At 36.8% G+C, this 16,167-nt stretch overlaps 3 protein-coding genes across 4 annotated transcripts; 1 reads left to right on the top strand and 2 right to left on the bottom strand.

Moving 5' to 3' along the window:
- LOC137721116 (MADS-box protein SVP) lies at window positions 1-5,228 on the top strand. Of its 2 annotated transcripts, none has more exons than XM_068460228.2 (9): window positions 1-326; window positions 469-709; window positions 2,498-2,576; window positions 3,247-3,311; window positions 3,390-3,489; window positions 3,563-3,604; window positions 3,895-3,936; window positions 4,026-4,180; window positions 4,996-5,228. In XM_068460228.2, exons 2-9 carry the CDS (start codon window positions 528-530, stop codon window positions 5,012-5,014), a joined length of 684 nt encoding a protein of 227 aa, XP_068316329.1. In that variant the 5' UTR covers window positions 1-326; window positions 469-527; the 3' UTR covers window positions 5,015-5,228. The 2 variants fall into 2 exon arrangements, with proteins under 2 accessions (XP_068316329.1, XP_088554731.1); XM_088698605.1 differs by having other exon boundaries at window positions 1-347.
- Window positions 5,229-13,805: 8,577 nt separating this feature from the next.
- Window positions 13,806-14,672, bottom strand: LOC137719861 (uncharacterized). The gene is made up of 2 exons (XM_068458861.1): window positions 14,253-14,672; window positions 13,806-14,198 (listed from the first exon to the last, which is right to left on the bottom strand). Exons 1-2 carry the CDS (start codon window positions 14,670-14,672, stop codon window positions 13,806-13,808), a joined length of 813 nt encoding a protein of 270 aa, XP_068314962.1.
- A 583-nt stretch (window positions 14,673-15,255) lies between these two features.
- On the bottom strand, window positions 15,256-15,663 carry LOC137719860 (uncharacterized). The gene has a single exon (XM_068458860.1). The coding sequence runs from the start codon at window positions 15,661-15,663 to the stop codon at window positions 15,256-15,258; it is 408 nt and encodes a 135-aa protein (XP_068314961.1).
- Between the last annotated feature and the right edge of the window lie 504 nt (window positions 15,664-16,167).

Raw genomic sequence — 16,167 nt, 5'->3', positions numbered from 1 at the left:
AATCAACAAAGAAACCCTTTACCTCTTTTAGCTTTATCCTTTTCTTTTCTCCAATTGGTTGGAAGCATTTCTTTTCTTTCCCTCTGAACCTTGTTGGTCTTGAAACTCTGGATCTGGTTAAGAATCTAAAGATGGAGATGGATGCTGGGTCTCTTTCTCTCCTTTGATATATATCTCTCTCTCTGTCTCGAAAACTTGCACTTCACTTTGACGGTTTGCCATTGCCCCCCACATACTCCAAAGATGTTTAGCTAAATTTGGCAACATGCCGCCAGTTCTCGCACTGGATCTGTCCCTCTCCAATTAAGCCCATCCTTCATTTGCTTGTAATTTCTTTGCCTTTTCTGGTCAGTTTTTGGTTGATTATATTATCTGATTCAAACATCTAAAGCCTTAACAAGAAAGCAAAATATTCCATTCCAAAAAAAGCTATAATATTCTTATTATTTTTAATTTTTTTTTCTTCAGGAGAACCAGAAGAAGAAGAAGAAAAGGAAGATCGAATTAATTTAACTAAAGATTAAGAGATGGCGAGGGAGAAAATTCAGATCAAGAAGATCGACAACGCGACGGCGAGGCAGGTGACCTTTTCCAAGAGGAGAAGAGGCCTTTTCAAGAAGGCCGAGGAGCTCTCCGTTCTCTGTGATGCCGATATTGCTCTTATCATATTTTCTTCCACAGGAAAGCTCTTTGAATACGCCAGCTCTAGGTCTCCCTCTCTCACTCTCACTCTCTCACTCATACACATACACAACTTTTTTTTTTTTTTTTTTTTCTGTAATTTTTTTAATAATCATTCTAAAGTTTGATTATATAAAGTTAATGGGAAGATGAAGGAGGAGAAAACTCACTTGAATGGGAAGAAGAAACAGGCTAGCTAGATGTTCAAATGATATATATGATTGAAGGGTCTTAATTTGAGTGCAAGTTGGATGTGGATGTTATTTGTCTTGTTTGTTATAGTGTTGGATCTCAAAAAATAATAAATCATATATGCATTAAACAAATAAGGCTTTATTATTAATACCCTAAAAAAAAAGGCTTTATTATTAATTCAATTTATTGGGGTCTAAACCTACTGCTGTTTCTGATAACTTAAGAAGTGTTGTTAGTTCAGTCATGACTGGAGTGCTTCTTTAAGTTGCCAGTGACTTGCTTCCATTTGCTTTTACTCTTTTTCTCTAGTGTGATTTCTTCAAGGAAAATTGTTGTATACTTCTTGGATGTTAATTATCCTTAATAGTTTGGTTGTGTTTTAATTTATTAGTTCCTATTACTTTGCCTGTGATAGAACCAACTTGACCATAGGTTGTAATACAAACATGATGAAAGAATACAAGTTTGGTAAATCAGGACTAAATTTGGCTTACCAAAGTTGAATTAGGAGGCTAATGGGGTGACATTATACTTAGAAGGTACATAATCAACTCCAGCCAGCTATTACTTTTAACAGCCAATTTTTGACCTTTTATGTTTGTTTGACATCATAGAAAACTTTCGTTCATGAAATTTGAACTAGGACCTCCTTCAACAACAAGGAGACTAGATACCATTTGAGCCAGTTCAACTTCAACCATTTTCGAGTAATTTCCGTCTATAGGGTTTTGTTCCATTGCTTATGATGTAGCCCAAAAATTGAATTGTTCAACGCTAAATGAAGAAAAGTGATTGGAGAATTGGTAATTTCAGGGTCAGAAGATTATGTTCCGCTGCAATATCTGGAGAGTTAAGGTTCTGGGCTTTTCGAGTAGCTCAACAACCAAAAACAAAGAAGAGTCAAATTTGACAAATCCCAGAATTTTTAGTCTTGATACTTGTTTTCCAAAAATTAGGGTATATTACCAGTATTTCAAGTCTCGAGACTTGTTTGACAGAAATCTTTATTCGGCATTTTACATATTTTATGAATCTTTGGGATTTAATTATTTCCTATTTTATTTTCCTTTTGGAGCTATGGTTTGCTTAGACTATATAAACAATTTTTAGGGTTGTATTCCAATATTCATTCATATTATTATCAATTAAACTTTAGAGTTCCTGTATTTTCTAGTGGATTCCGGTTTATTGATGGACTTTAGTTTATGTTCTAGGATTCGATGATGATCGATCCTAACTATCCCATTACTCGTTGCGTCAGCTTATACTTTATTTTATCAGCATATAACTTTATATGAGCCTTCATTGCTTGTAAACTTGTATATAAGATTTCATGTGCATGTAATAGCTACTATCAGTTATTCAATTTATTCTTAATACGCGCTGCAAGGTTTTTAAGGGAAAAACATATTATTGCAACTTTAAATTTAACAATGTGTGAGATGTATTTACTAAAATATGAAGCATTTTTTAAATGCGAAACCAAATATTTATTTGAACTTCCTATTGTCTTTCCCATCTCACATGCGTTATCTTTTATTTAATTGTATGCTATTGTCTTGAAGCTTTCTGGCTATCCTAGCTATTGACCTGCATTGTTTTCATTCTATTTCTTCTGAAGTATGAAGGAAATTCTAGAAAGGCACAACTTGCATTCAAAGAATCTCGAGAAACTAGAACAACCATCTCTTCAGCTACAGGTTGGTCCTCTATAGGTAACATATTTATGGATAAATAGATGAATATCAATGTGATGTTGTGTTGTCCGTTTCCAATGGAACAAAAGGGTAGATATATTATAATCTTGGATCTCATCGTTTTACTGTATACGTGTTTTATTTAGTAACTCTTATAAATTGCTATAGAAGCAATTTAAGTTTTATGACGGGAATTTTTTGTGTGTATCGCGAACTTGGTACCATGAATCTTATAGACTTGAAGCCATTGCAGCATGACAAGTTTTGAACTTAATGGTATAAGAAACGAATTCTTTTGGAATTATTGCATTCCTAAATTTGTAAATCATGGTTTATATCTTATTCATGCAGTGCCTACAGTAATGTAAATTTTGGTTCATCCATATTTTTTGTTAGTAAAGCTAGAATATGACATTGCATGCATTTGAAGTTTAAAAATAGGAAACAACGTGAACTTAATACATTAAGATGCATTCTATCGTGCATTCTTTATTTGAAGTCCCTGCTCTATTTTTTCTCTCTATTGTTTGCATTAATTCTGACTTAATATAAGATAATCTTCACTGGCTGAATTTTATATGGATATGCTTTTTGTTCTTTACCGTAAACAATTAACATTTTTACTATTTTTCGTTTTTGACTTTTGCTTAAAAGAATTGTTAATCTGATGTAGCTAGTGGAGAACAGCAACTACACCATGTTGAGCAAGGAAATTGCAGCAAAAAGTCATCAACTTAGGTATTTGTAAATCTCTGGTTTTAAAAACAAATACTAGTTTGTGGTCCCTAATTATGATATAAGCTCCTTGAACTATAGGCAGATGAGAGGAGAAGAAATTCAAGGACTAAATTTGGAAGAACTCCAACAATTGGAGAAGTCCCTTGAAACTGGCTTGGGCCGCGTAATAGAGAAAAAGGTCTGTTTTATTCTATAGGCTTGCTTCTATATAATTGTTTATTATCTAACTGGATTTTGTTGTCTTTTTTCAGAGTGAAAAAATCATGAAAGAGATCGGTGATCTTCAAAGAAATGTTAGTTACCTTTCAACTTTTGACCATGTAGCTCTACCCTACATCTTCTGACCTAATAAATTAACAAATAATTGAGGAAACGAGATTAAAGGTTTCAAATTTGTTCGATAGTAGATTCGTAGTACTCGAGGAGTTCATTGGTAGTGTTCTTTATTAAGTGACTTTTTAACGGTTATAAATTAGGAAATGGCAGTGAGGTCCAGACAATATTGTCCTCCAAATATTTCCTCTTCTCTGTTTGCCTGTTCTTGTCACAATTTTTTCTTGACATGATATATATGAATGTGCAGGGGATGCAATTGATGGAAGAGAATGAACGATTAAGACAAGAAGTATAAGATCTCTCTGCAGACTCTTCATCTATGTTTTGATTTTTGCTTAATTAATTTGCTAATGGGGGTTCTTGGTATGCTTGTTGAAGGTGGCGGAGAAATCTGATGGCCGGAGGCTTGTTCAGGTCGATTCAGAGAACATGTTTACGGAGGAGGGTCAGTCATCAGAGTCTGTCACCAATCCCTGTAACTCAAACAACGGTCCTCAAGACTACGACAGCTCAGATACATCTCTAAAATTGGGGTGCGTTTAAGTCATCTGATATTTTTTATATGATGCCTCAATTTCGATGGATATTCATCATCCTATCTCAATTAGTTTTCATGTGCTTAGACCAACTCCAATGGTTGGAGTTAAAACTTAAATTTTTAGCCTACAAAATTTAGGTTCTAACCCAGAAACAGTTTTTTTTTTTTTTTTTTCCAATGATTTTGGCTTAAATTCTAGCTCGAAATTATTAAAAAATGATTTTAGACTAATTTTGTTTGGTAACTTTTATAAAAATAAATTTTATTTAGATTATTCTAATCTATTTTTATGAACATTTAACTTAAAAATATTTAAATTTTGATAAATAATGAAAAATCACTAAACCTATCTCATTTTTTACACATATGCACCACATGATATAACATGGAAAAACCACACAACCTATCCCATTCTTAAACACAAATACATAAGTAGGTAAAAAGAAAAAAAAAGAAAAAAAAGAAAAAAATTGTTTGATGAAAGTGAATTTTATTTAGATGTGCAAACAAATACATAGATATTTATAGAGTTTTTTAGGTGAATTTTGATTTAAATTATTTCCTTCTAATTGTTTTAGCAGTTGGTTTAATTTCGGGTTGGTAGATCTTTTTTTACATTATATTTGCTCATATTCAATTTCAATTGTTGGATTTAGTGTATTTAAAAATTTCATTTAAAAAAAAAATTGTATTTGGAACCAAACATAGCATTAGAGAATTGAATTGAGAAAAACTGCTTCAGCAAGATGCTCAAATAATGTTCATTACTTTTCCTTCATCAATCTGCTTTTTTGTTATTTTCTTTTGCAGGCTGCCTTACTCTGGTTGATCGAAAATAGGCGGTGGTTTTATTCTCTATAAATTCGGAAAATTGACTTTAAATGTTGAATAAGATAAGTGTAACATTCAACATTTGAATATAACCCTACTGTATTTACAAAAAATGAATACATGATGTATTCGAACATTGGACGGATCTATGGGGTAACTTCATATAAATCTTTGTGGGCTAGTTTGGTATTGCAATGCTTTGAAAAAGAAAATCGCTTCTTTCTGTGTCATGAGAGAATAAGTAGTTGTGAAATAAAGCAATTGAGTGTTTGGAAAACTATAGTTGTAAAAGTGCTTTTACAAAAAACCAGTGTTATAATGTGATAATATTTTATGTAAAATTGTGTAAAATGACAAAAAACGCATAATAAATGTGCTATTAATTTAAGGGAGTTTTAACAAAACTCTTAATACTGTTCATTTTTAACGAAAATGACATTTTTACTTTAAAAAGTCACTACTGGTACTATTCACTTATAACATCTTTTTGTCGTTTTGATTAAAACTTAAAGTTTTCAAGTCTTTCTCATTAATTTTCTTTTAATCTAATTGTTTGGCAAATAAAGGTCAATTAGTAAATATATTATTATTTTTAAATATTAATATTTTAATTTAAAGCTATGTTAGATGCTAATTAGTACGACAAATTATTCAACATTTTAAAATATTTCAAATTGAATAGCTAAGATTAGCTTAGATTTATTAGCACAACGTTGATGCACTTAAAATACCATTAAGAGCATCTCTAAATGAGACTTCAAATTTTAAACATGAAAATGATAGTTGATAGGTTATGTGGCAATTTGATATGTTAAATAATAATGTCTTTTAATAAATTTTTTATCTTTTTGTGAAGTCCAATAATTAAGTCAACCAATCAAATATTTCAAAAACATAACAACATTTATTATATATTATATTAATCTATTAAAAAAATCATTTAATGAATTTGACAGCAAAAGGCTTTACATTCAAATGACTCAGCACCATATAAGAAATTGAAGGCTCGTTTGGAAAGAGTTTGCTGCCATTTTTTACTATTGTATGCTTACGTAGCAATTTTGACATCTGCTTTGGAGATGCTCTAACCAACTAACACATACTTCAAATGAGACCTCCCTTTTTTTTTTTTTTTTTTTTGTATGTGTATAAATGTATCTATATAAATCGATATTATTACATTTCAAATCCTTCTCGATACCTTAGAATAACAATTCAAAAGTTTTCAATATAAAATTAGCCTAATTAGATGCATTCGTCAAACTTACGGCGCTATTTCCTAATGCTTCTATCTTATGTGATCCTTCAGCTTGATATTTATGGTACTCTTCATCGCTATACAGAATGTATAGGGATGGCAACGGTTCGATTTGGGGACGGAAATGCTATATCCATCCCATAACCATGAAAATTAACCATCGGGGATTATCCATAACCATATCCACCAGGTAACGGATTTTCAATCGGTTATCGGTTATATCCATCTTCGTCAAAAAAAAAAAAAAAAAAAAAAAAAAATATATATATATATATATGTATATATATATATTCATCCAATTGACGCACTATAAATTTTAGTAGATACTAATTTTGCCATTAAATAGCCACATCCAATTACAAAAAACATAACAATATATATTTAAAGTTGTTCATGATAAGCCAATATGATAAATTGGTCCAATAAAAAAGAAAAAGAGGACAAAAACAAATACAAAGGGAAGATAAAACATGTAAACTAAATATATAACAACAAACAAGAATACAATTATTGATTTAATTTTGCATAATTCTATGGGCTCATATGTAATAAACTGAAAAACTGACGCTAATTGATAATTTGCATGAATCAAATAACATGAAAAAAAAATGAAAGATTACCTATTGAGCTTACAACATGCACCAATTTCTTGATAGTGAGACTCTTTAAGAGAGATGAATCTGATAAACTTGGAACATTTAATAATTGATATATAAAATGATTCAATGATTTAATTTGGTTAAGTATAACAATAAGAGTATTGAATTGATGAGGTTGTTGGTATGCCCCATGTATGATGTTTGGTGCATAATAAAGATAGTATAGGGTTTAATGCATGCATAATGAATTAGTACTATAGGGATATGAATAATTGAATACGTTGTGGGCTTGATTCCAAGACTTCAAAAGGCATAATTAAATAAAATATAATATATATATATATATAATATTCGGATCTGATTCGGGTACGGATATGGATTGGTTACCTCTATAACCATATCCAAAACCATAACCGAATAAGGTTAACGGTTTTTCCCCATATCCAAACCATACCCAAATTTTCATATCCAAATCCAATCCATTCGGACGATTATCCACGGTTAACGGATTTAACGGTTAGAATTGACATCCCTAAAAATGTATGACCAACTGGAAAGCTTTTTGCATCTTTCCTTTTAGTCTCACGCTCAAACACAAAATTACAGTTGGGAAGTGAAGAGATGAAAGAAAGAGTTTACCTGTATTTGCACACGGATGGTGTGGATGAGCTCTGAAAGTCTTTCAAATGGCTGAGGCTGCCCAATTGATGTATCTTTTCTACTCTTCAGTCATGATAGCAATTTGGAAGTCATGTGCTTCTTTCTGTCCTCAACGAACATATGACAAAGTAAGACAATGAGATGGAAGTAGAGAGTAGAAGACTGAGTCTTCAGCAAATTAAGATCTCCAAATACCAAACTCAAAAGTAGTAAAACAGAAACATATTACCCAGAAGTTGCCATAGAAGTAAACAATATTTCAAATGACAATCTTAAAATCTGAATACGTATCTTTCACCTTTATATGGTCTAGCTCTGGAGGTGGATATCGCAGAGGAGGTGGCGAAGGTTGGGTCGCAGATTCGCAGAGGTAGTGGGGGAGCGTGGGTTGCAAACTCTAGACTCATTGGAAACTACAAAGGAAAATAATACATACAATGGCTAGGAAAGGAACACATATAATGGCTAGAAAATTATGAAGAATAAATATTATTTAACCCCCATCCCTAAATATTATTTAGCGTCATTTTGATTCCGGTCCCTAATCAACTTAATTATTAGACTGAAACTTTGTTTGTTTAAATATTTTGATCGAGGTCCTTAGCCTCATTTAAGAGATTTAATTCATGCATTTATGCATTTAATGTCCCACAAATTTACGAAATTTAAACTAATCAAACAATATTTTTAAAATATAATAAATACTTAAAAATCAATTTTAGAGTAATATTGTTCTTCACAAAAATTATAGCAAAAAAATAATGTACATAAATATTAACATATTTAAAATAAAAAAAAACTATTGATATATTTTAAAACATAAAATAATACATATAATTAGCATGGGTACATTTAACAAAATTAAAAATGGGTTCAAATAAATTAAAAAATATGGGTACAAATACAAATAAAGTTTAAAAAAATATAGGCATAAAAAAGAATTAATATATGGGTACAAATAAAATTGAAACGAAAATTGGTACAAAATAATAAAAAAAAAGATTGAAAATTAAAAATGGGTACAAACTAAAAATAAAAATATATGATAAAATTAGCCATAAATATAAATATACCAACTATAACGTTTCTAATACTAAACGAATATATTTAGAAATAAAAAAATATTTTATTATTGAAATAATTAATGTTGTTTATTAAAATCTAAGGACCTTGATCAAAAATTGAAAATGAACAAAGTTTTAATGAATGAAGCAGGAAAAATAGGAATGAGAACCTAAGTTTTCCTATTATTTAACACCCCCGCTCCTCTCCTCCCTCCAACCAAATTGGACAAGTTTGGAGCATATAAAAGCACTATACTCTATGACTGCCAAGGCAACCTTCTTTCGAACAGAGTGATAATCAAGCTCAATGTGCCATGTGTGAGCATGAAAAACTGGGTTAGCAACCATGCAGGTGGCGCTCAGGTTGTCACAATAAAGAAGGACTATAAAACGATGGCAAACGTCGAGTTCAGTGAGAAGAGCGCATAACCATGTAGTCTCAGCACATGTATGAGAGAGCGATCAGTATTTGGATTCGACACTAGAACGGGAGATGGTAGGTTACTTCTTGGAGCATCATGAGACGAGGTTAGATAAAAAAAAAAAAACACCATCAAATGACGTTACTTCTTGGTACCGTTGTGCATACTGAGTTCTTCTAACCATCATATTGTTGTTGAAATTAGAGTTATTAGCGATAGGTCTCATTAGAGGATCGTTGTGTTTTATGGCTTTGCAGCTACCCCAGAGAGCCGTAAGTTCTAGGACCTCATTCGCTCTCTTCATGATAATAGATGTTTTCCTTGGTTAATTTTTTGCGACTTCAATGAAGTGCTTGTGGATGTAAATTTCCACTTTCTTCTCATTTAACGAAAATGCACTTGCAAAATAATAACATTTAAGATTATGGCCAAGAGCCTAACGCGCCCAAGATGAGCTGGGGGGGGGGGGCTTTGGCCGAAGAATCTTCGATGCCAAAGTTAGAATTTTAGAGAGAAATTGTTTGGGGGATTTTTGGGAGAGAATGAACTTAAGTTTTTGGAGAAATATAGGGCTATATATAGGGGTGTGGCTAGCTCTACTTGGAGAAATAGGGACCGGCCACTTATGGTGGTGTTTTGAATATTATTGCAAGATATTATGTCAAATAATATCTTGCAATTAATTTGGTAATTAATCCCAATTCGAAAGGAATAATTGAGAGTTACCTTGAGGGTGAGGATTTGGTGAGTAGTGATGAGAGGGTTTTGAATAAATACCATTTTGATCACCTTTGACCTCGATTAAGAGAAATGAGGAGGTTGCGGGTCTTATGTGCTGTTAGAATGCTAGGCATGCAAGCTTCATGCCTGCTGGTTCGAGAGAAAAAAATGAGGGAAAAGCCAACATAGGTTGAGCTATCCTGCTGAGCACTGTGAATGGCGTTGGCTGCGTAGTCCTCTTTGCCGGGAGAAATGTGGGCTGCTCCGAAGAGAGAAGATAAAGAGGATCAAGGCGTTTGCATTAGATTGTTTGATCGTTGTCGTGGAACCTATTATGAATGAAGGTGGAAAGAAAAAAAAAAATCTTCCCAGCCTGCTAAAGAGATGCTGGTTGAGAAAAAACTGAAGACTTCCTCCGCTGCTCATGAGGGTCCGCCAGTTGCCGAAAAGCTTGTGATTAACTTGACTTCTTCCAACGGGAAGAAAAATTAGGCTGCTAGATTTGAGCATGTGGTGCCTACCATGTTGAAAATGGCTAGTATGATTGCTGATAGGATTGCTCAGCGTAGAGGTTCTGTCATGCCCCTAATGCCGAAATCTGTACCAAGACGTTCATTAGAAGCTAAGTCTGGTTCACACTTCGAGAGGCTTGCTATTATAAAGAGCGATAAGGTGGACTTTGCTGCTAAAGTGGTGTCAAGACCCACTTCCCTTGCTGCTGGACTGATTTGCCTATTGAGAAAGAGGAGATTGCTCGCGTGGGCAGTTGTGAGAAACCCACCAAGCCTGTTTCCAGGGAGGCTGTTGAGATTTGTGCACTCTTGAAACCAGATCTGCTTGAAGACATGGACGCGTATGCCAAGCTTGTTGATGGCATTAAAAGGGTTGTTTGCCTAAGTTCTTTTGCGAAGCATACGACCGAATATAGAAGGACTGTTCTGCTTGCTATGATGTAGAAAACAACGATTCTGGCAGCCAAGTCTATGCTCATTGACCAAGAGGATACCAAGGCTACCAAGGAGGTGGCAAAGACTGTGGCAGCTGAAGCTTATTCTTCTGCTGAGAAGATCAAGAGGTTGGAGTCTGAGCTCGTTGGTTTGAAAGGGTTTAATATATCTACCCCCATTTCTTCGCAGCTTGATACTACATGCCAAGAGATCGTTGAATTGAAGCCTAGGCTTGACGTGATCCAAGTTAAGTATGAAAGTGTAGAGAAGGAGATTGGATGTTAAATACCTCAGATTCAAGATCTTGAGTTTGTCGTTTCTAAGCTTCGTTTCGTTGCTTATGCAAAGGATGAAGAATTGATTGGTACTTATAATCAATTGATCCACTTCAAGAAGATCATCGATAGGCTTGAACCCCAAGTGTTAGACTCCAAGGTGCACTGAAGATCAACGAAAGTATGAAGAAAGAAGTGGATGAGCTGCAACGCGTCCATGTTGGTATGCTCGAGGATAACGAGCGGCTAAAGGGTGAAAAGGCTGGGCTTGAGGCTTCGCTTGTTTAGATTTAGGCCGAATTCTACAAGCTGGGTTATGTAGATCATCTCTTTGGTAGGCCATTTGACCTTGATTTTGCTGGGAAAGACTTCGAGACCTTCTCTATTTCTCCGAAATACTTGCTTACCTTTATTTTTTAGGCTTCCATTAGGGAAGTAGTCGGAGAAGTTGGTTCCCAGGTTGGGGTAGCTGGGGGTGAAGTGCTGGATGATGTTGTTGCTGAAAGCATTGTGGCTACTGAAGGTGTGGCGACCGAGTAGTCGTGGGATGTCCAAGCTGCTGAAGAGTAGTCTTCTAGGTAGCCTTTAGGATTTTCTTTGTTTTCCTTGTTACTTTTTGCTTTGCTTGAAATCCTTCGGCCTTTGCTATTTGTTTATAAATTTTGCTAGAAAATTTAATAAACTTGCTTCATTCGCTTTTTTTCATCTTCGCTTTTTTTGTTTATGCCCAACCTTTGACCTTTAGACCAGCGGCAGGCGTGCTGCTTTTCTATAAGCAAACAGGCTCGCGTAGCCTATGCAGCCATAAGTGTTGGTGTAGAACTTTTGTAAAGTTGTTAGCCATAGGGTCGGCAGCCGGACGCCTTACTTATAGAACTAGACGAGTTTGCGTGACCATTTGGCTGTTAACCTTGGCTTTCTTTAATCTTTTGAGTTGTGTGGCCTGCATCACAACATACTAAAGATTTTTGGGGTATGAAATTTGCTAACCTTTCGTATCATAAATATGAGGTTGTATGGAATTTCGTAAGCAAAGGTCTGAAAGAACTCCTTGCTTTTATGTAACCAATTTCGTGGGTTGCGTAGCAAGTATCACAACACTTTAGGAATTAGTTTAGATCTTAAAAGATCATTCCGCGCTTTGGCAGAACTCAAGCTTATCGACTGCGTAGCATGTCGGCAATGGATAAAGCTTCGTATATGTGCGCTATTTAACCTTTCACAAAAACGTGTGCTTGTATAAGTTTAGCATGGCTTACTGTTCGAAGGGCAAGCCATAGGCAGTTTTTTGGAAACCTTAGGCTACCTTAGTGCACTTGGTAGCAGCTATAGGGTTCCAGGGCAGTCATCCATAGAGCGTACTACGTAATGTGCCTCCTCTGTCTCTGAGGCCCGATTCCCACGGATTAGGCTAAGAGACCCAAAATCCTTCAGTTAGCTAAGCCTTGAAAAAGACCATTGTGGCTACTTGTAGGAATTCTGACATAAGCCATCGTGCACCTAGTTATACCAGGGCAGCCCGACTCAACCACATCTGGGGAGTCTAAAGTTTATCCTCCCGTATTAGAGAGCAAACCCATGTGGGTGTTGGGGAATTGGTTTACCCTCTCGCACTGGAGAGCATGGTTGGTCCCCAAGGAGATGCAATTTCTGCGATAAGTCCCTAAGAAGGGCGCGATCTTCTTTTGAAGTGCAGAAGTGATCAGTCGTTGTAAGCATGTAGCCAAGCCAAGTTGTAGATTACTTCTGAATTCCTTATTGAAAAACGAGTGAAACGAACGAAAACTTAGTTGTTTGGTAGGAACTGCATAACAACTGGATAATCCTCGGCTTTGCAAGGTGGTGCTCGTCGAGCTGCTTGAGTCTTCAGGCCTTGATGTAGCAGAAGGTCACGCATGGTACTTCCTCATATTGTAGGCATTCCACTGCTTTTTGATCTCTTTGTCGTTCAAGGTGGCGACGGTGTAGTTACCTTTGCCACCTACTCTGCTAATCTTGTATGGACCTTTCCAGATAAGATCCATCTTTTTGGAGCCTTCTCTGCGAGCAGTAATGAAGGATTTTCTTAGGTCTAGATCTCCAGGCTAGAACTGCAGAATCGTGGCCCTTTTGTTATAGCTAGAAATGAGCTACTGCTGGTAGGCTGCAATGTGGGTGATGACTTTCTCGCGTTTCTCCTCTGCTAGATCTAAGTTTGTGGCCATCTCTTTTCTATTTTGCTCGATGCTTGGCAATAGAGTGCTGATACTTGGCATGATGACATTGGGAGGAATGATTGCTTCTGAACCAAATGCCAAAGAGAAATGAGTTTCACCAGTTTCTCGTCGTTTGGTCGTGCGATACGCCCATATATATCCAGGAAGTTATTCTGGCCATTTTCCCTTATTGTCGGAGAGGGATTTCTTGAGGGTCGAGAATCGTCTTGTTGGATGCTTCCGCTTGCTGGTTGCCTTGGGGATACTTCGGCATGGACATATGTTGCTTAATGCCATATTTCTGGAAGAACTTTGCCAAATCTTTGCCTACGAATTGCGGGCTGTTGTTCGTGACTATGGATTGAGGGATGCCAAATCGGCAAATGATGTTCCTCTATATGAAGTGCTATATGTCCATTTGTGTTGTGGTTGTCATGGGCTCTACTTCCACCTACTTGGTGAAGTAGTCGGTCGCCATGATCATCATGCCTCTGCCCCCAGTAGCGGGTGGCATTGGCCCTACTAAGTTAATTGCCCACTACATGAACGACTAATGACTCGTCTGCGGGTGTAATTTGTTGACAGGTAGTGCTGGTACCGGCTTATAGCGTTGGTAGATGTTGCATTTTTGTATTATTTTCTTAGCGTTTTAATGCATAGTAGGCCAGTAATAGCCTGCGTTAAGAGCCTTCTCTGCTAAAGATATGCCTTCGGCGTGATTTCCATAGACACTTTCATGGATTGAACTTAGAACTTTTAGGTCATCGGGAGGTGCTAAGCAGTGGAGATATGGTTCGGTGTAGCGTGTTGCTTTCGTTTGGAGTTTTCTAGACTCCAACCTTTCCGTGAGAAGTGTGCCATTGACCAAGTAGTCTATAATGGAATCTTGCCAGTTTGGAGTTGTACTAACTTGTGACACCTCGACTGCTAGCTCTGCCTCTATGCTTGGCTTATCTAGATACTTCACTGGAATAGAGCGTTTGAGTTGGTTGTCGAGGGCGAAGCCTAGGTCAGCTAGCACATCCGCTTGGGCGTTGTTTGCCTGCGAAATTTAAGTGAGGATGTAAGTTTAAAATGCCTTAAGTTGCTTTCGTGCCTTCTCTAGGTATTGCGCCATCTTCAGATGTTTTGCTGTGTACTTCCCTGTAGTCTGGCTAGTGATTAGCTGGGAATCATAATGGATCACAAGCTTTTTTACTGCCAAGTCTTTTGCCATTCGAAAGCCTGCTAGTAGGGTTTCGTACTCTGCTTTGTTATTAGATGCTTTAAAGCCTAGAGTGATTGTCTGCTCGAGCATCGAACCGTCTGGGGTGACAAGGACCATGCCTGCTCCTGAACCCTTGTAGTTGGATGCGCCATTGACATACAAATTCCAGAAATCTCCATCGGGTGGAACAGGTGCGACTAGAGCATGCTCGGTTGCCTTCGAGGCGTTGTTGGGCTGGTCTGTTGCGTCGCTTAAGCTAGGCATGAATTCTGCTATGAAGTCCGCCAAGGTTTGGGCCTTTATTGCCATACGGGGTCGAAAAACCAAGCCGTATTAGCCAAGTTCCAATGCCCATTTCATTACTCGTTGAGAAGCGTCTGGACCATGTAGGATTGATCGTAGAGGATACTGAGTCATGACGATGACTATATGAGCTTGAAAATATGGTCTGAGCTTCCAAGCTGCAACAACTAGCACGAAAATTAATTTCTCGATCTTCAGATATCTAGTTTCCTTATCAAGAAAAGCTTTAGAAGTGTAGAATACTGGCAGTTGGGCTCTCAACTATTCTACTATGAGGGCAGAGCTCACTGTTACTTCCAAGGCTGCCAAGTAGATGTATAAGTCCTTTGTTGCTTCCGACTTGGATAGTAAGGGAGGTGATGAAAACATTTCTTCAGGTTTTGGAAAGCTCTTTCACACTCATCATCCCATTTGTCTTGTTGTGCCCTCTTGATAGCTTTAAGAAAAGGCTTACATCAATCGATGGACCGCGAGAGAAAGTGGTTGAAGGCTGCTGCTCGTCTGGTTAGACTTCGAATCTCCTTCAGATTAGTGGGGGACTTCATATTCAAGATCGCTTAAATTTGCCTTGAATGTGCATCGATGAGCTTCATCCCAAAGTGCATGCTTCTCTGCCAGAGTGAAAGAGTTTGCCAGGGTTAGATCTTCTTTCATGATCAATTCTCCGAACAGCGGGTGGTCTGCTGGGAGTCCTTTTTTGGAAGGTTGCACTAGCTATCGAGTTGTTGCATCCGACTATCTTTGCCTTTTCTGCTTTGAACCTTTTTACATAGTCGCGAAACGACTCTTTTGCTTTCTTCTTCATGTTGAACAAATGGTCGGACATCTTCTTGATCGAGCAATATGATGAATAATCATTGGTGAAAACTAAAGAAAGCTCATCAAAACTCCAGATGGATTGTGGCAGCAGGGTGTAGAACCAATCTTGCACCCCACTTTGTAAAGTGGTGGGGAATATTTTGTACATGAGAGCGTCGTTATTCCGATAAAGGATCATTGCACTATGGTAGTGCTTTAGGTGCCTCTTCGGGTCTCCATCTCCTTTTAAGGATGTGAAATGTGGCACGTTGAATTTATATGGAGGCTTTGCATGCTCAATCTTGTTTGTGAAGGGTGACTTGCTTATATTGGTCAGTGCCTCGTCAATGACCTTGTTGCGTTGAAAATCGCGCAATCGTTCGGTTAGGAACTTCTCTACTTCTTTTTGAATTTGCCTTTGTTGGGGGTAGCGAAGCTTTCGGCTACCTTTGATCGTGACCTACTGGCTTAGGCTACTCTTCTATGTGTTTGGCTCGTCTATGCCGCGGTTGGGGTGCATGTAGTACATTCCTAGCAGGCGAGCGAATTTCTCACAGACTGCCGGTTGAACTTGAGGTAGATTGAGTGACTACTTCTCTTCGTCCGTTGTGCTGCCTACTCCGATGTGCAGTGGAGGATGCTCATTGCGAGCCTAGCCGCAAATGAACACTTCGCCTCGAAGGTTGCTCATGTTGATTATCGG

The sequence above is a fragment of the Pyrus communis genome, chromosome 1 (genome assembly GCF_041283825.1).
Source record: "Pyrus communis isolate YQ-2024b chromosome 1, ASM4128382v1, whole genome shotgun sequence".
In the NCBI taxonomy this organism is placed as follows: domain Eukaryota; kingdom Viridiplantae; phylum Streptophyta; class Magnoliopsida; order Rosales; family Rosaceae; genus Pyrus; species Pyrus communis.
This window is presented reverse-complemented; position numbering and strand designations above follow the sequence as displayed.

Bases quoted from the DNA above. Each gene is read 5' to 3' on its own strand.
- LOC137719860 (XM_068458860.1), bottom strand. From the start codon at position 15,663: ATGATCCTTTATCGGAATAACGACGCTCTCATGTACAAAATATTCCCC.
- LOC137719861 (XM_068458861.1), bottom strand. From the start codon at position 14,672: ATGGCAATAAAGGCCCAAACCTTGGCGGACTTCATAGCAGAATTCATG. The intron at 14,199-14,252 runs GCACGAAAGCAA...TAAATTTCGCAG, and splicing joins TGGCGCAATACCTAGAGAAG to GCAAACAACGCCCAAGCGGA.
- LOC137721116 (XM_068460228.2), top strand. From the start codon at position 528: ATGGCGAGGGAGAAAATTCAGATCAAGAAGATCGACAACGCGACGGCG. The intron at 2,577-3,246 runs GTTGGTCCTCTA...AATCTGATGTAG, and splicing joins AACCATCTCTTCAGCTACAG to CTAGTGGAGAACAGCAACTA. The intron at 3,937-4,025 runs GTATAAGATCTC...TGCTTGTTGAAG, and splicing joins ATGAACGATTAAGACAAGAA to GTGGCGGAGAAATCTGATGG.